This window comes from Melospiza georgiana, chromosome 4 (assembly GCF_028018845.1).
Source record: "Melospiza georgiana isolate bMelGeo1 chromosome 4, bMelGeo1.pri, whole genome shotgun sequence".
Classification (NCBI taxonomy): domain Eukaryota; kingdom Metazoa; phylum Chordata; class Aves; order Passeriformes; family Passerellidae; genus Melospiza; species Melospiza georgiana.
The window spans coordinates 7,932,500-7,946,575 of record NC_080433.1 but is presented as its reverse complement, the minus strand read 5'-3'; the positions used below and the strand labels follow the sequence as shown (position 1 = coordinate 7,946,575).

General features: G+C 40.2%; 1 protein-coding gene across 1 annotated transcript in view; it reads left to right on the top strand.

The window, feature by feature from the left end:
* The first annotated feature begins 445 nt into the window (after positions 1-445).
* Positions 446-14,076, top strand: part of DMTF1 (cyclin D binding myb like transcription factor 1) — a 28,818-nt gene continuing 15,187 nt past the window's right edge. The window contains exons 1-7 of the mRNA XM_058022024.1: positions 446-549; positions 7,152-7,268; positions 7,766-7,885; positions 8,806-8,900; positions 9,611-9,725; positions 11,874-11,950; positions 13,377-13,534. Coding sequence (XP_057878007.1) covers positions 7,160-7,268; positions 7,766-7,885; positions 8,806-8,900; positions 9,611-9,725; positions 11,874-11,950; positions 13,377-13,534 — 674 coding nt within the window. The 5' untranslated portion in view covers positions 446-549; positions 7,152-7,159. The remainder of the gene's footprint in view (positions 550-7,151; positions 7,269-7,765; positions 7,886-8,805; positions 8,901-9,610; positions 9,726-11,873; positions 11,951-13,376; positions 13,535-14,076) is intronic.

Here is a 14,076-nt window from a genome sequence, read left to right as displayed (position 1 = left end):
GTCTCATATTGTCCTAATTGAAACTGTCCAAAATTTTTATTACTCTAGTTATATTGCTATTTTTATAACCATTTTATTACTATTAAACTTCTAAAATTTTAAAAGCAAGTGATTGGTGTTTTTCACAGTCACCATCGCTGGAGGTGTCTAAGGAAGGTCTGGATGTGGTACTGCGTGCTCTGCTCTGGTTGCCAGGGTGGCATTGGGCTGTAGGTCGGGCCCGATGCTCTCAGAGGCCATTCCCAACCCCATGCATCCCGTGTGGATGTTCAGGGGCTCCATGCCCGGGCCCTCAGCGAGGCGGGGAAGGCTCCGTGCGCTTTGTGGCGCCGCCGGCGCTGCGGGCCGGCTCCGTGCGCTTTGTGGCGCCGGGCGGGCGGGCGGAAGCGCCGGGCGGGCGGACGCGGGCCCTTCCGGCGGGCTCGCAGCGCCTCTCCCCGCCGCCGCCTCCGCCTCCCCCGCTCGCCGCCCGCCGCCGCCCGGCGCCTCCATCCTGGTACTTGGGAGTCTCCATCCTGGTTTCTCAAGTGCCCGGACCCAAAACAGGAAGTAAGTGCGCGGGGCCCTGCGGGATCGCAGGGCCGGGAGCTCCGGGCAGCGGCGGCGGCCGCGGGCGGAGGGGAGGGGACGGGGCGGGGAGCGGCCGTGTGCGGCCCCGCGGCTCGGCGCGCTCGGCCCGGGCTGCCGTGCGGGCGGGCAGGGCCGGGCGGGCAGCGGAGCCCGCGGCGGGGCCGTCCAGCGCCGCCGCCCGCCGAGGGCACGGGAAAATGGCGGCGGCCGCCCGGGGCCAAATGGCGGCGCTGGCGGCCGCGGGGCAGCGGGGCTGAGGCGGGCCCGGAGCCGCCGCCCCGGGGGCAGTGCCGGGGCAGGGGCAGGGCCGCTGCCTCCCGCCGGCTGCTGCCCTGGGAGAGCCCTGGGCCGGCGCTGGGCCGCGGCTCCCGCCTGCCCGGGGAGCTGCGCGCAGCGAAATTGGGAAGCGGACGGACGGACCGGCCCTGGAAATGACCAAACCCGGCTCCCTTGGGAGGGCAGGGCAAGGGGAAGAGGCCACCAGCGCGTTTGTTCTGTTTATTATGCTTTATTATTTTTTAATTGTTGTTGGTTTTTTGTGGTTTTAACTCCCTCCCCCATACCTGGATGTCTCTAATAAGAGGCCCACCTGCACGATCGGATTTGAATTTCTCCATTTCCTCCCGCTGGGTCTGCGCTTGGGGTACCCTGAGCTTGTGGGTTTTATCTGTTTAGTTTCATAAGCTCTTTTTTTTGTTTGTTTTTTTTTGGTTTTTTTTTCTCCATTGAGAGTTGCGATTTGAGGTTGCTTAGGGCAAGTGGAGTCTGAAGTGTTCGACTCTGCCAAGATCTGGGGTTTCATCTTAGGGCGGTACCAGGATTTTGTGCACTAGAGCCACGCTCTGTTCTGCCAAAGTAAAGGATTCCGATTGGAAAAGCCTATTTCCCCACACACACACTTTTTCTTTTCTTCTTTTTCTCTTTTTTTTTAGGTCTCTTTATTATTGATTGTGCCCTTGGGCATGGTGAAGTGTATTACACTTGCACCAGCTCCTCCTTCAGCTGGCTGTAGTATTTGTATGTATCCATTCACAAAGAGTTGCACTGTTCAGCCCCACCTGGCCATTGTTAGTTGAAGTAATCTAGAAAATGCTTTTTGGTTGCCAGCACTGCTCTGGCTACAGATGTAGGTTGGCCTCTTGACAGCATAGTTAGAATTCCTTTGCAAAACCAGGAGATGTGGATTTTGCATTGAGATGGACACGTCTCGGTCTGGTTTTCATTTACATCATTTCACGTGATTATAATGATAAACAACTTCATGATGTTTTATGACTTACTGAAAAGATTGAGCATTAATTATAACTCCTTAAGGAGAATGCTCAGAAATACTGATTTTTGTCTTAACCACACAAAATTATAAAAAGTGGCCGTATAAGAGACAAAGATCTCTCTACTATGTTTTGCATGTTCTCCTTTTTTTTGAGCATAATTTCTGTGCTTATCTGTCCATCAGAAAGCAAGAAAGACTTCTCTTTGCTTATCAATCTTACAGTTAGGATAATTTTTCTTATTTTTCTTGAATACTGAAATTCTACCCATTGTTTATAAAGGTGAAGAAGTTACTGAAATGCTTAGCATGGAACTGGATTTACATGAAGGGAAAAGAATTTTAGTACATAGGAAGATTTCTGTCCATAGCTATAACCTTGTGCCCAAGAGCCAATTCATGAAAAAGAAAACTTGAAACTTTCTGTGTTATTTCTTTTGAAAGAGCTAGGACATAGGTTTTATTTTGTTTTGTGTTGTTTTTTCCCCTGTATGACATTTAAAGCACGCTCAGTGCTTTTTATTAAACTTTCAATGGACAGGCTAAAACTCATGGAGTTCTGCCAAATTTGGATCATTGCAAATGAGGACACTTTGTCCCATTGTGTCTCCCATATATTCTGTTTCAGTGATGGCCCACTTCCCTAAACACCACTGATGAGTGGGATGCAACTGTATCTACAGGACTGTAATCTCATGCTGATACAGATTAATAAATCTTTGTATGCCCCAGACTCAGGTCCTTGGGTCCTTGTGATTGGTTTCTGCTCAGTTTGGTTCCTTTTTGTATCCATTGTTGGCAGCTGTTTGAGAAAATTTCTGCCTGGTGGAATTGTAAGTTTGAGCAGGACCCATTTGGTCTGGAGTAAGGTTGGGGGGGGGAGTTTTGTTGAATTTTAGTAAACAGCACTGGCACTAGTTTAATATTGAAAGCTCCTGATAATGTCCTGGAAGTACTGACTTGGTCTGGAATACACTAAACATTCAGGCATCCTAAAATATGAGGTCCTGTAGTGACTTTGTTTCCTTAGTGTCTCTCCTGAACAAATCCCAATGTGTTCCATGGAATTGTTCCAGTTAAATGCCACAGAAACTGGAAAACTTCCTTAGTAATCTTCAATTCTTGCTTTTTAGAGGACTTAGTGAAACATACTTATTGCCCAGTTCAGAGAACACAGCCTTTAATTCAACTTAGTATAGAAATTTTAAGATTTACAACAGTCCACTAAAGACTAGACATAACATTCAGCTAATAACTAGGGGCAATGACAGAATTCTGTCTGCAAGAGTAAAACTACTATTTCTTAGAAATGCTTAATTTTTACAGCCCACAGAATAATTGAGTCCATCTGTCTGATGAGGGTTATTTAGAATTAAAGGAATTTTGTATTAGGATATTAATACTTTTTTTTCAGTCTGGTGTAAAATCAGCTTTGTAGGGGTTTTTTTCTGCTATAATTCTGCTGCATGCTTCCCAGATAAATAAGAACAGCTCTATTATGTGGCTTTAGTGGAAAACTTATATTGGAAATCTCTATTAAATGAGTCTTGTAGACAGAGTATTTTCCCATTTCTTTGGCTGCATGTTGAAACCTGTTTGAAATTGTAATACAGCTCTAAAAAGTGTCAAATTTAGTAAATACACACAGAAATCCAACAAGGCAAAAAATGCTTTGGGAATTTACATTGATTTCTGAGGTGCTATTTCATTATGGATTATGGCACCCACACTTTTGGTGCATGTCTATCCAACAGTGTTCTCTTCCCCAAAAGGTAACACCCTCCTTCAGTAAATGAAATATTAGTGATGGATTGGCACCTCTGTAAAGAATGTGTGTGAATCAAGGATTAAAGAAATACCTTGGGTTGTTAATTTAAAATTCAAGGAAGCCTTTTGTTTAAAATAAAACTCGTTTGCATTTTCAAAAGCACACCTAGCGAACTTGTGAAAAGGAGGTGATATTTTGGAGGTGATGAGACTACTCAGGTCCTAATTCTCACTAATTAATAAACCATGGCTGTCATTTACTTTGCATTTGGCTTTTGCAGGAGCAGATGTGTGGATGTGCAGGTGTGTGTAATGAGCAGGATTCACGTGGCACATCCCAGAGCCTCTGCTGTGGTCTGGCATTGCTCACCACAGCTCCAGCCTCTGTGCTGGGATGGACTGAGGGTGTCCTGCAGCCAGGATCAGGAGAAGGCATCTGAGGGTGTTGGGTCAGGCAGCAGCCCTGGGCTTTGGCACTGAGCTCCCTGTGGATGTGTCATTTCTGATGCATGTTCAGAGTACCTGGTAGCTACAGCATTATTTAAGTGTGAAACAGTGAGGTTTGTGACATCTGGGGGTTGTTACCTATTCAGTCAAAAGAACCACCACAGTTATTCCTGATTTTGGTCACTCATTCATGTATTAATGGGTTGGTGCCCCTGTCCTGGGGTAAATGTAGCTTGAAAGAACCTGCTTGGTTGGTTTTACTTTCAGTTTTCTTGTATTTGTATGATCTAATGAATAAAAAATAGTGTCCAAAATATCCATTTGAGTTTGGCTTCATTCCTCATGTTCTTTCTACTCAGTGTTCAATTGTGGTCCAATATGCGTTAAAGTTGATGGGAACCAAGCTTGTGGCTCTTTTTAAGTTTTTATCAAGGCTTGGTCAAGGTTATTACCTTTACTCAGAAAACTTAGGATACACTAAATCATGAGTATCTTACACAGAGCATCATTATTTTTTTTTGAGGGCCTGCACTTGCAGGTGGCATAAACCATTTTTGGGAAATCGAGGAGTTATGAACCCATCCTCCATCCAGGAATTCCCAATTCTTGGGAAGTCACAGGTCCTTGAACAAAGTGCAGTGCCCAGTGTTGCTGTCACAAATTGCTCTGCAGTTTGGGGAGCTGGAGCTGAGAGCTGCACATGTGTGATTTGATCAGAGGAGTCAGTGATGCTCTCAGATGTGCTGCCCCAGCCACTGTCTGCTAAATCCTGTTACAGCTCTGCATGGAAGTGCCAGGGTAGCAGCTCCTGATCCTGGGTGGAGCTTCCTCCCCATCCCTGGAATGCCATATTTGGATGGATGAATCCCTTTTATGCTGTGTCCTGTTCCCTCCTAACTTGCAAACCAGCAAGGCAGGCAATGTAAAGGGATTAATTACCCTGTGTTTTTTATTTGGTATCCAGATCCTCTAAATACACAGATTGATTTTCATCAAGTCCTGAGTAACTACTGAAAGAATGACACAGCTTTGCTGTGTCTGTACTCAATTTTCATCAGTCTTCAAATAAAAAAGAAAGAATGGTCTGCTCTGTCTTCTGCTGTGGATGGTGCTATAATTTCCACTGCTTGTAATGTGTCTTATAAATCCCATTTCCACATTCTGCAATTCTGTTCTGCAACAGCTGTAGGTGAAGTAATAGACTGTTGTAATGTGTCTTATAAATCTCATGTCTATCAGGCCTCTAAAATGGTGAAAAATGGATGCTTTCAACTGACTGTAGAAAAATAAATGTTGTGACAACTAGTTGACATAAATTAAGGAAGAATCCTCCACCTCATTTCCGGTAACTTCAGGGATTTTTACTACAGCAGTCCCTGTAGTAAAACTTCCTGAGAAAATACATATGAACATGAAAAAGAGAATCTGTTTGTTTTGGCCCAGTTTGTTCACTCTCCAAAAGCTAAATTAATAACTTAAAACTGGGTTGAAAAAGTTACAGTCTGCTAATTTAGCTGTAACACTTTGGATGTCTTCCTTCATGTTTTAGCATTAAGGATGCCTCTTTGGGCTCCTAAAATCAGTATTACAACCAGCAAACAGCAGCTTCTAGGGAAGGATAGAGCACACGCTGTAAAACTCAGCAGCAGATGAATCCCAAGGAAGTAACTCCCTCCTACACTTGCATGTGGCAAGGAGCTGTGGATGGTAGATGTGAAAGTAAGTTTGAGAACCCTCTGATTTAAAATGTCAGTGGTATCTGAAATTTTTTACATGTTCAGAAGGGTAATATCACTTCATTTGAGGAATCAGTCACTGTGTGTGCTTAACCATGTGCCAAATCTTCAACAAGCTCCAGAGGTGAGAAGTTTTTTAGAAGGACTGGCAGTAGTTTTTTCTTTCTAGGATAACACTTCTCTTGGAGATCTTCAATACTGAAGAACATGTTTTCTGATTAAAAATTAAATAATCTCCTGCTGATGCAGTAATGTTAACATTATACTGAGAATTTGAAATCCAGGTTGTAAATTCCACTTACATGTGGATATATAGCTATCCCTGCATAGTACATGGAAAATGTGTAATGTATTTGTGATTTCTTTTCTCTAAAGCTATAGCCAGATATTTTTAACAACATTTTGGCTTCAAAATAAAAGTTAAAAGTAATTTTTTGTGTTTGTTGGCATATGAGTAAACACAGAAAAAGCACTGAGCAGTTAAAGGAGAAATAGATTATATTTTCTTTTTACAAATTTCTGCCAAAGTCAGCAAAAGCAGGCTTAAAACTGATGACATCTTTGTAAAGCTTCTGGATATTTTAAATGTGATTTCATTTAGCTATTTCAGAATTACTGGTGGTGGTTTACATAGAATTTCTTAGAAACTTTGTGTTTCATTGCAGTACTTTTATAGTGGAAATGAAGTTATCCAAGACACTTTATATTGCCCTAATTCTGTGACTTCAATGTATATGGCTTATCCTGGATTACTTATTCTCTCAGTTGCATTTTGTACTGGCGATTGCTTGCAAACAATTTTTTCTGCAGCTCTTATTGTTTAAATGCTGAAGAAAAAAAATGCAAGTTTCACATTTAGTTATATGCATGGAAGGAGAATAAAACTTTGCAAGTTGGCAGTCTATAAATAGGGGAGCTGTGACTAATAGGACACTAGAAAAATATTTGTCAGTCCTGACTAGCTTTCAGTTCTGTAATAGCAGAATTATTAAATTAACAGTGGAACAAATACTGGACAAAAATCTTCAGACGTGAAGTATTTAGAAATGCTGAAAAAGTAATAGCCTATGTTTGTATTTGAAAAAAAAGAAATCCGTAGACTGCAAATCCTCCTAATAAGGAGTTTAGGTACTATTTTTAACTGGGAAAGTTACTTTAAAGCTATCTGGTTTTACCCTGTGCAATATTTATGGGCAGGAAAGTAAAGGTAGGTGAATGTGTGAAATTGTGACTTTGTCCTGTGAAAGAGCAGGCTCATTCCCTGTGGGATTTTGTGCTGGCTGTGTGGGGGATGGAAGCAGCACTGTGCTCCAGGTGGAGTCCAGCTGCAGAAAGGTAAAACCTGTGTGTTGCTCTTTCAGGTTTGAGTATGAGCACAGTTGAAGAAGAGTCTGACACAGTGACAGTAGAAACCGTGAACTCTGTGACTTTGACTCAGGATACTGAAGGGAATCTAATTCTTCATTGCCCTCAAAATGGTATAGAATTGTTTTACGTAGTATTTTTTTTTCTTCTTTGTTTTGATTGATCTCACCACCATACATCCTTACCCACAAATTCTTTGAGCTACTCAGGTGCAGCTTACTGTACAAGAATTGTTCTGCTTTAGTTTAAAGAATGATAAAGTGTCAAATTAGGTATAAATCCCAAAACTGACTGTGTGTGCCCAACAAAGATACAGCTGCTGATTTATTTCAGTTGAAACAGATTCTTAGAACCAAGCACATACCCAAATTTTTGTGGACTGATTAATATTTGACAGACTGTGGATGGAATTGTCAAAGAAAATGCATGTTGAAGAAAGCATGGGGACTGCTGTTGCCCATAACTTAGAGCAGGTTCCTGGGCAGCAGCAAAGCACTGAACCAGCTTGTCACATTTGTTTCTACTGTTTGCTTTGGCCAGCTTTGTAGGAGAACTCTGTCCAAGGCTCCTTAGCTTACAGGAAGTAACCTGGGTGTGTTTTTGTTGTTAGAAGCTGATGAAGTAGACTCTGAAGACAGCTCTGAACCTCCACACAAGAGGCTTTGCTTATCAGAGGATGATCAAAGCCTTGATGATTCTACGCCATGCATTTCTGTTGTTGCAGTTCCAAGTAAGTTCTTTTATTAAAGATTAAAAATGGACTCTTGAATCACAGTTGAATATTTTGCATGGGGTGTTTTTCTTCCAAATTTTATTAATATATTTGAGTATTATATTTTTTTCAGCCTTGGATAGTTTTGCAGCAGTTAGTTCTGGCAAAATAAGCCTGTGTTAAAGTAGTTTAGAGACCTACAGGTGCATTGAATAAAATGAAGGATTAGTAAATTAGCAACTGGAGGCTCTCCTACAAAGAAATTGGTTTTTTTTAATGATCAGACAGTACAATTAGTATTTCAGTGTTTTGTACTATTGAGGTGTGTGTAAAAGAGATTGATGTAAAAATATAGGATGAGTACTGAATTAGTCTTCTGGAAGTTGATTGAATATTAGAAAGTTTAATATAATCTCCCAAAGGGAGGCAAAACTAGATCTAGTTAAAATACCAATTTGCAGTACCTGGAGTGCCTGTTTATGTGGTGGAACTAGATGGAAATTCCTTTGAACTAAAGGCATTATCATGTTGAAGTTGAAGGAGGACTGGGGAAAGCACATGCAGCCAAAAGATTTGAATGTTTTCCTTTAATAATTGGAAATTCCTGGAGGTAGGGCTGGAAAAGAAATATTAATACAGTTTCAAATTTCTTGCATCAAACACATTTTGTTTATGTTTCACATTAGGCCATAGTTGTAGTCAAGCATAAAACTGAAGGTTTCTAAATCCATATTTAAATTTTATGAAGAGACGCAGCTGATAATCATTTTAGGTGATAATCAGTTGATAATCATCTAAGAATTTACTGTGTTAACAAATAAATACCAAATAAGACTCTTCAAAATTTTCTCTTCAAAGGTAGCAATTTATAATATTTGTAGGATGTGTAAAAAAGTGCTTCAGGAGTTAAGTATGCAACTAACTTACCCATTGTAAAGTTGCAGAAAATGACCAGAGCTTTGAGGTGACCATGACTGCTACCGCTGAGGTAGCTGAAGATGAGATTAATGAAGGAACTGTTACCCAGATTCAGGTACAGTAAAACTTCAATTTACCTATTAGATGTATGCTTTTATTTAAATTGATATGAAAAGGGAAACAAGTATCAGAAATGCTTACTAAATGAATAAGACTCTTTGATACGAATGTTTGTGATCAGGGATCTTGTTTGTAAAATGCTGGTCTGTAAAAGCACAGTCTGAAGTTACTGCCCAAGGAGCAATACTGCAAAGAGTAATAGAGGTGACACTCCACTGGTAGTTATGTACTCTGATGTGATCTGCATAGAAGACAAGTTTATCTGTTATTTCTGTCATTCTTTGATTGTAAATTAAACTTTATAACATGCTCAAATAGTCTTTGTCTTGTCACCAGTCCTAACAGTTAGATGCAGTTTTCTTTGTGGGTGTAGCATGTCTAAAAGTTCTAGATTGGAGATGCTGGATATAGGCCTATTTCCACCACAGAAGAGACTCTTCTTACTTACTGTACATTAAACAAGATAAATAATGTTACTTAATTAATTCTCACAACATCTGTATATTAAATGCTAAATCTTACTCAGGTGTTTTAAGAAAGGTGATAGTTCCAGTGCCATATCTAAGACATGACACTTTGGAACAGTCAGGAAGGTGATGAGGTGTGCTGATTTCATTTTCCTTCAAACTGTGTCTCCCTGTTAATTGCAAAGTGATATAAACAACTGAATATCTGACTGTATAATTTCATATTGGTCTTTTCAAGATTCTTCAGAATGAGCAGTTGGATGAAATCTCCCCAATGGGCAATGAAGAAGTATCAGCTGTTAGTCAAGCCTGGTTCACAACCAAAGAGGATAAGGATTCTCTAACCAATAAAGGTAGGGTATTTCAAATGGAGTTCTCCCATGCTGTAGGAAGGTAAACTATTCCAAATGTCTCAGAACATTTTGCAAGTTGCATAAAGTAGTCTCTGGTCTGGCTTTTTGGAGATGGGCCTTGCCTGCAGTGGTGACAGTGATGGCCACAGTAGAGAAGGGCTGTGGGTGATGTGTGTCAGCCCAGACGGGGCAGAGAGTTGTGTTTGCCTTGTCAGGGGGTGGGGAGCTGCAGCAGAGCTGGGGGACACCAAGAAAGAAACCAATCCATGCTCAGGTTAATGGAGTTGCTTCAGAAGAAGAGGGCTCCTGCAGACCAGGACCTCATGAAATAATCTCTAATACTCCTAAAACTTCCACTCCACTGGGCATTCCTCCCTTTCCAAAATACCTGTGCAATCCTGTAGCAGTTGCTGAATTCAAGAGATTTTGTCTTTTTTTTTCTTTCCTGCCCACAGGGGAAGTGGCTTTCTAAACCTAGAGAAAAAACTTAGTGTCTAATGAAGACGTCTCTCTGGTTTCCTCAGCCCCTCTGTTGTTTTTCTTACTTTGACGTCTACTTTTTCTAGAGGAAAATTTTTTTTTTCAGTCGGTTCAAAGCAACCCCCTCTTTTTGTTAGAAACCTTGTCAGCCAGTCAAAGGAGGTCACTCAATCTGGTGACTCCAGTTAAGAGATTAATAACTTGAGGAAGGTATTTCTAGTAAAATATGCCAAGAAAAATATTTGAGAATCTCTACTGGCTGAGCTTTTCTTGTAAGCTCTGTGGTTTGTCACAGAGATAGCAGTGGGGGAATTTCAGTGTGTGTCTTCTTGTACAGTAGCTCAGAGTTTGGCATGTGTTGCCTGAGCTCATCACTTTATAGCAGTTTCCACCTAATAATGCTTTTTCCCAGACCTGTGGGCAGATTATGATCATCCTGACTATGAATATGCAAACATGTGAAGTGCAGAATATCTGTCCTTTCCTCAAATAGTTTGGTATTAAAGGTAAGGAGTAGCAGTGTCCCATTAAGTCAGTTCAGAGGCTTGGAGCTGTGTGAATCACAGTTACTGGAATACCTTATTTTTCTGTCTCTGTAACTGTGGAAGAAGAGATTGGAGCTATGGGACACAGGGCAAGAGTACTCTCTCACCAGTTCCAATGGAATTAGTAATAATGCCTGTACTTTTCATTATAATTGGATTTGAGTAGACACTCTCTTTGGTGTGCTCTGTCTCTCAGCTCTGGTAATTAGCAGGCTGAGAAGGAAGTACCCTGATTTTTCTGAGCAGAGGTGGGCAGATAGCCAGCACACACCAATATGTAAACTGGGTCACACCAGCAGAAGCTCAATTAAAAGCATTGTATGACCATAAGGGGAAAAAAAGGATAATCTGAAGTAGGAATATTTTAATGTTTTATTGATAGACTTCAGGTTTGAATTTTTCTCGCTGAATAAAGTTGGTTGGATTTGCTTTTAAAGCTTAGCTGGCATTGTGGTTACTAGAGGCACGGACAGAGAAAGAAACATTGTTTCTATTGGCTTACCACTTTCATTTGGGGCAGTAAAAGACCTACCACAAGGTTTTATGTTGGCTGTGACCCCTGAGCATTACTCCCAATGCAAAAAGAAGGAAAGAGATGGGGGCCAGCTTGTCAAAAAGAGACTTAAAGGAGCCTTTACCTCTATGAAAAGCACTCACAGTAGGTGGCAGTACTCTCATGTTCAGCAGAGTTAAGGCATGCAAGAGAATCCCACCTTGCTGCCAATTCCTCAGGTAATCTTCTGAGTTGTATTTTAAGTCCCAGCTTCTGGAATGATTTTGAGTGCATGGAAATTTCAGCTGTCAGTTTAAAGGCAGAAATTTTCTAGTTGCACCTGAAGAGAAAGGCTGAAAATGTGACTTGACAGCTCATAGAGGAGTTCATATTCTGTTTTTAAAAATGGGATGTTTTTGAAGAGGGATCTGACTCACATTATTTAAATATTAGTTGAATGTTACTGTCAGTTATGAAATAACATCTGTTTAAAATTAATGCTAGTTATATTTTAATACCTAAAATTATTCTTTTCCTTGTTAATTGCAGCATGGGTCATGTTTTCAGATACTTCTGTTCTTGCTGTTTTTGGCCTTTACTTCAGTAATTAGTTGTCATTTCTATTTTCAGGCCATAAGTGGAAGCAAGGGATGTGGTCAAAGGAAGAAATTGACATTTTGATGAGTAACATTGAACGCTATTTAAAGGTATGTTTAGAGTATGTTCCCTGCACATTAATGTGGTGATGCAGTTCCTGCTAGAAACCAATGTTCTTTAATACTTCCCAGAATACTCAATAAGTGATTTGGATTGGTTTGTTGTAGGAATGGTCATCACCCATTCAAAATAGATAAGAAAAATTGATTCATAAACAGGATTTAAGTGCATTTAATGTATGTAACATTCCTTGTCATTTTGTACTGGATATAGCCCGTTTTGAGCATCCTGACATGGCATTTTACATGGTTAAATCTCTTTCCCTGGCTATACATTGAGGACTCTTAAAACCTTTGTTAAAGATAGTGGAAAAAGATTGCACTAGCAGTTTCCTTACTGAGCACTGAACACAACTTCCAGACATCCTTGGTGCCAAGTCTGTGATTGTGTACTATATTAGCAGGATGCCTGTGTCTTCTTTCTTCCCCTTAAGTTACTGGGGTCAGAGTTCAGTGTAAATGGGCATGTGGTGAGCACACTGATGGTGATAGTTGCTCATAAATCATATTTGTGGTAGGCTTGCAGCTGAGAATATTTGAACTGAGCCCTTGCAGCTGAGAATATATAGCCTGGATATTATAATTTCACCATCCTTCACTTGTGGTTTAAAAAAAAAGCCCTGAATTTAGTGTTCATTGGGATAAAAATCCACAGTATTAGTTGAAGAGAGTGTGTCTGCCCACACACCTATTAGAGTTTCTGCCACAAAATCATTCATGGATAATACTACATTTTCAATCTAGTGAAGCTTTTTTAAGCTAGCTAAATAACTTTTCTGAGTTACTGATAAATCATTTGATTCATTCTTTTCCCATTTATCTGCTTTCTTGTGCTGCTTTGAATAATTGAAATATAGTGATTCTTAGTTTAAGCTGAAGTTTAGCTTTACTGTTATACTTCTTTGCAGTGTTTTTTATTGGATTATTTGAGTTTCCATCAGAACAAGAGGAGTAGTTTAATTGAAAGAAATCACTTTTGCATAAGGAATAGCTAAAATTATGTAATAAATCAATATAGCACTGTTTGACAACCTTCCCTTGTATGGCCCCAGACAAATTCCACCACAGCACATATTCCATCATGTTCTATATGATGGTTCAATTTTTGATCTTAATATATACATTGAACAATTTTTTTTAATTATATGTGGATAGGTGTTAGAATATGTCTCCCTGGACTCCAAAGTGAAAAAAACAAAACAACAAAACCTAGTGTTCAAAGGTTTGTATTTAAGGGAGCTAATCCATAAATACTCAGTTTTACTTTTGGACTGTAGTATTTGTGATACACAGAAAGTTGCATAATGGCTTCAGTTCTTGTGTTCTACTTCTTGATTCCTAGGAGACTTTTATCTAAGGTGTTTTGTTTGTGGTTTTTGTTTTTGTTTGTTTTTTTTTTTTTAATGCTTTGTTCTAGGCCCGTGGAATAAAAGATGCCACTGAAATTATATTTGAAATGTCAAAAGATGAAAGAAAAGATTTCTACAGGACAATAGCTTGGGGTCTGAATCGGCCTCTCTTTGCTGTCTATAGAAGAGTTCTGCGCATGTATGATGACAGAAACCATGTTGGAAAGTATGAAACCCTCTAATGCTGCATGGTTTTATTGGTATGACTAGGGTCATGTATTTATGCTTGACGTGTTCTATGTGAGACAGAAAAATGTAGCCAAACAGACCTAGATCTTGCTAATATGTCACCTCTGCTCAATTCTGAGAGATCATCCTTGGCAATAGTTGTGTTCTATTGATGGTATTCAATGACAGCTTTAAAGAACAGACAAACAAACAACCCAAAACAAAGGTGAATAACAGATTCTGATATGATGACAGGACTTGGACACAGGGATGGATCTGCTGAGATATAACTTTTTCTAGGGCTGTGACCTGGAAATAATTGGTCTTCACCCCTTATGCCCTTGCTTGCCATTTTTTAAAGCGTGATCTGGTGCTATCCAGATAGGATTTTAAATTTTCGTTTTTGAAAGTAGTTGAAAATTAAAAACATCTTCGCAGTGCTGATAACTCTTTTGATAGAAAGTCAGCTTTATGGTGATGGTGAACTGGGACTGTAAGGAAGAAGCTATTTATTTGAAAGACTAATGCAGAAAATTCTAA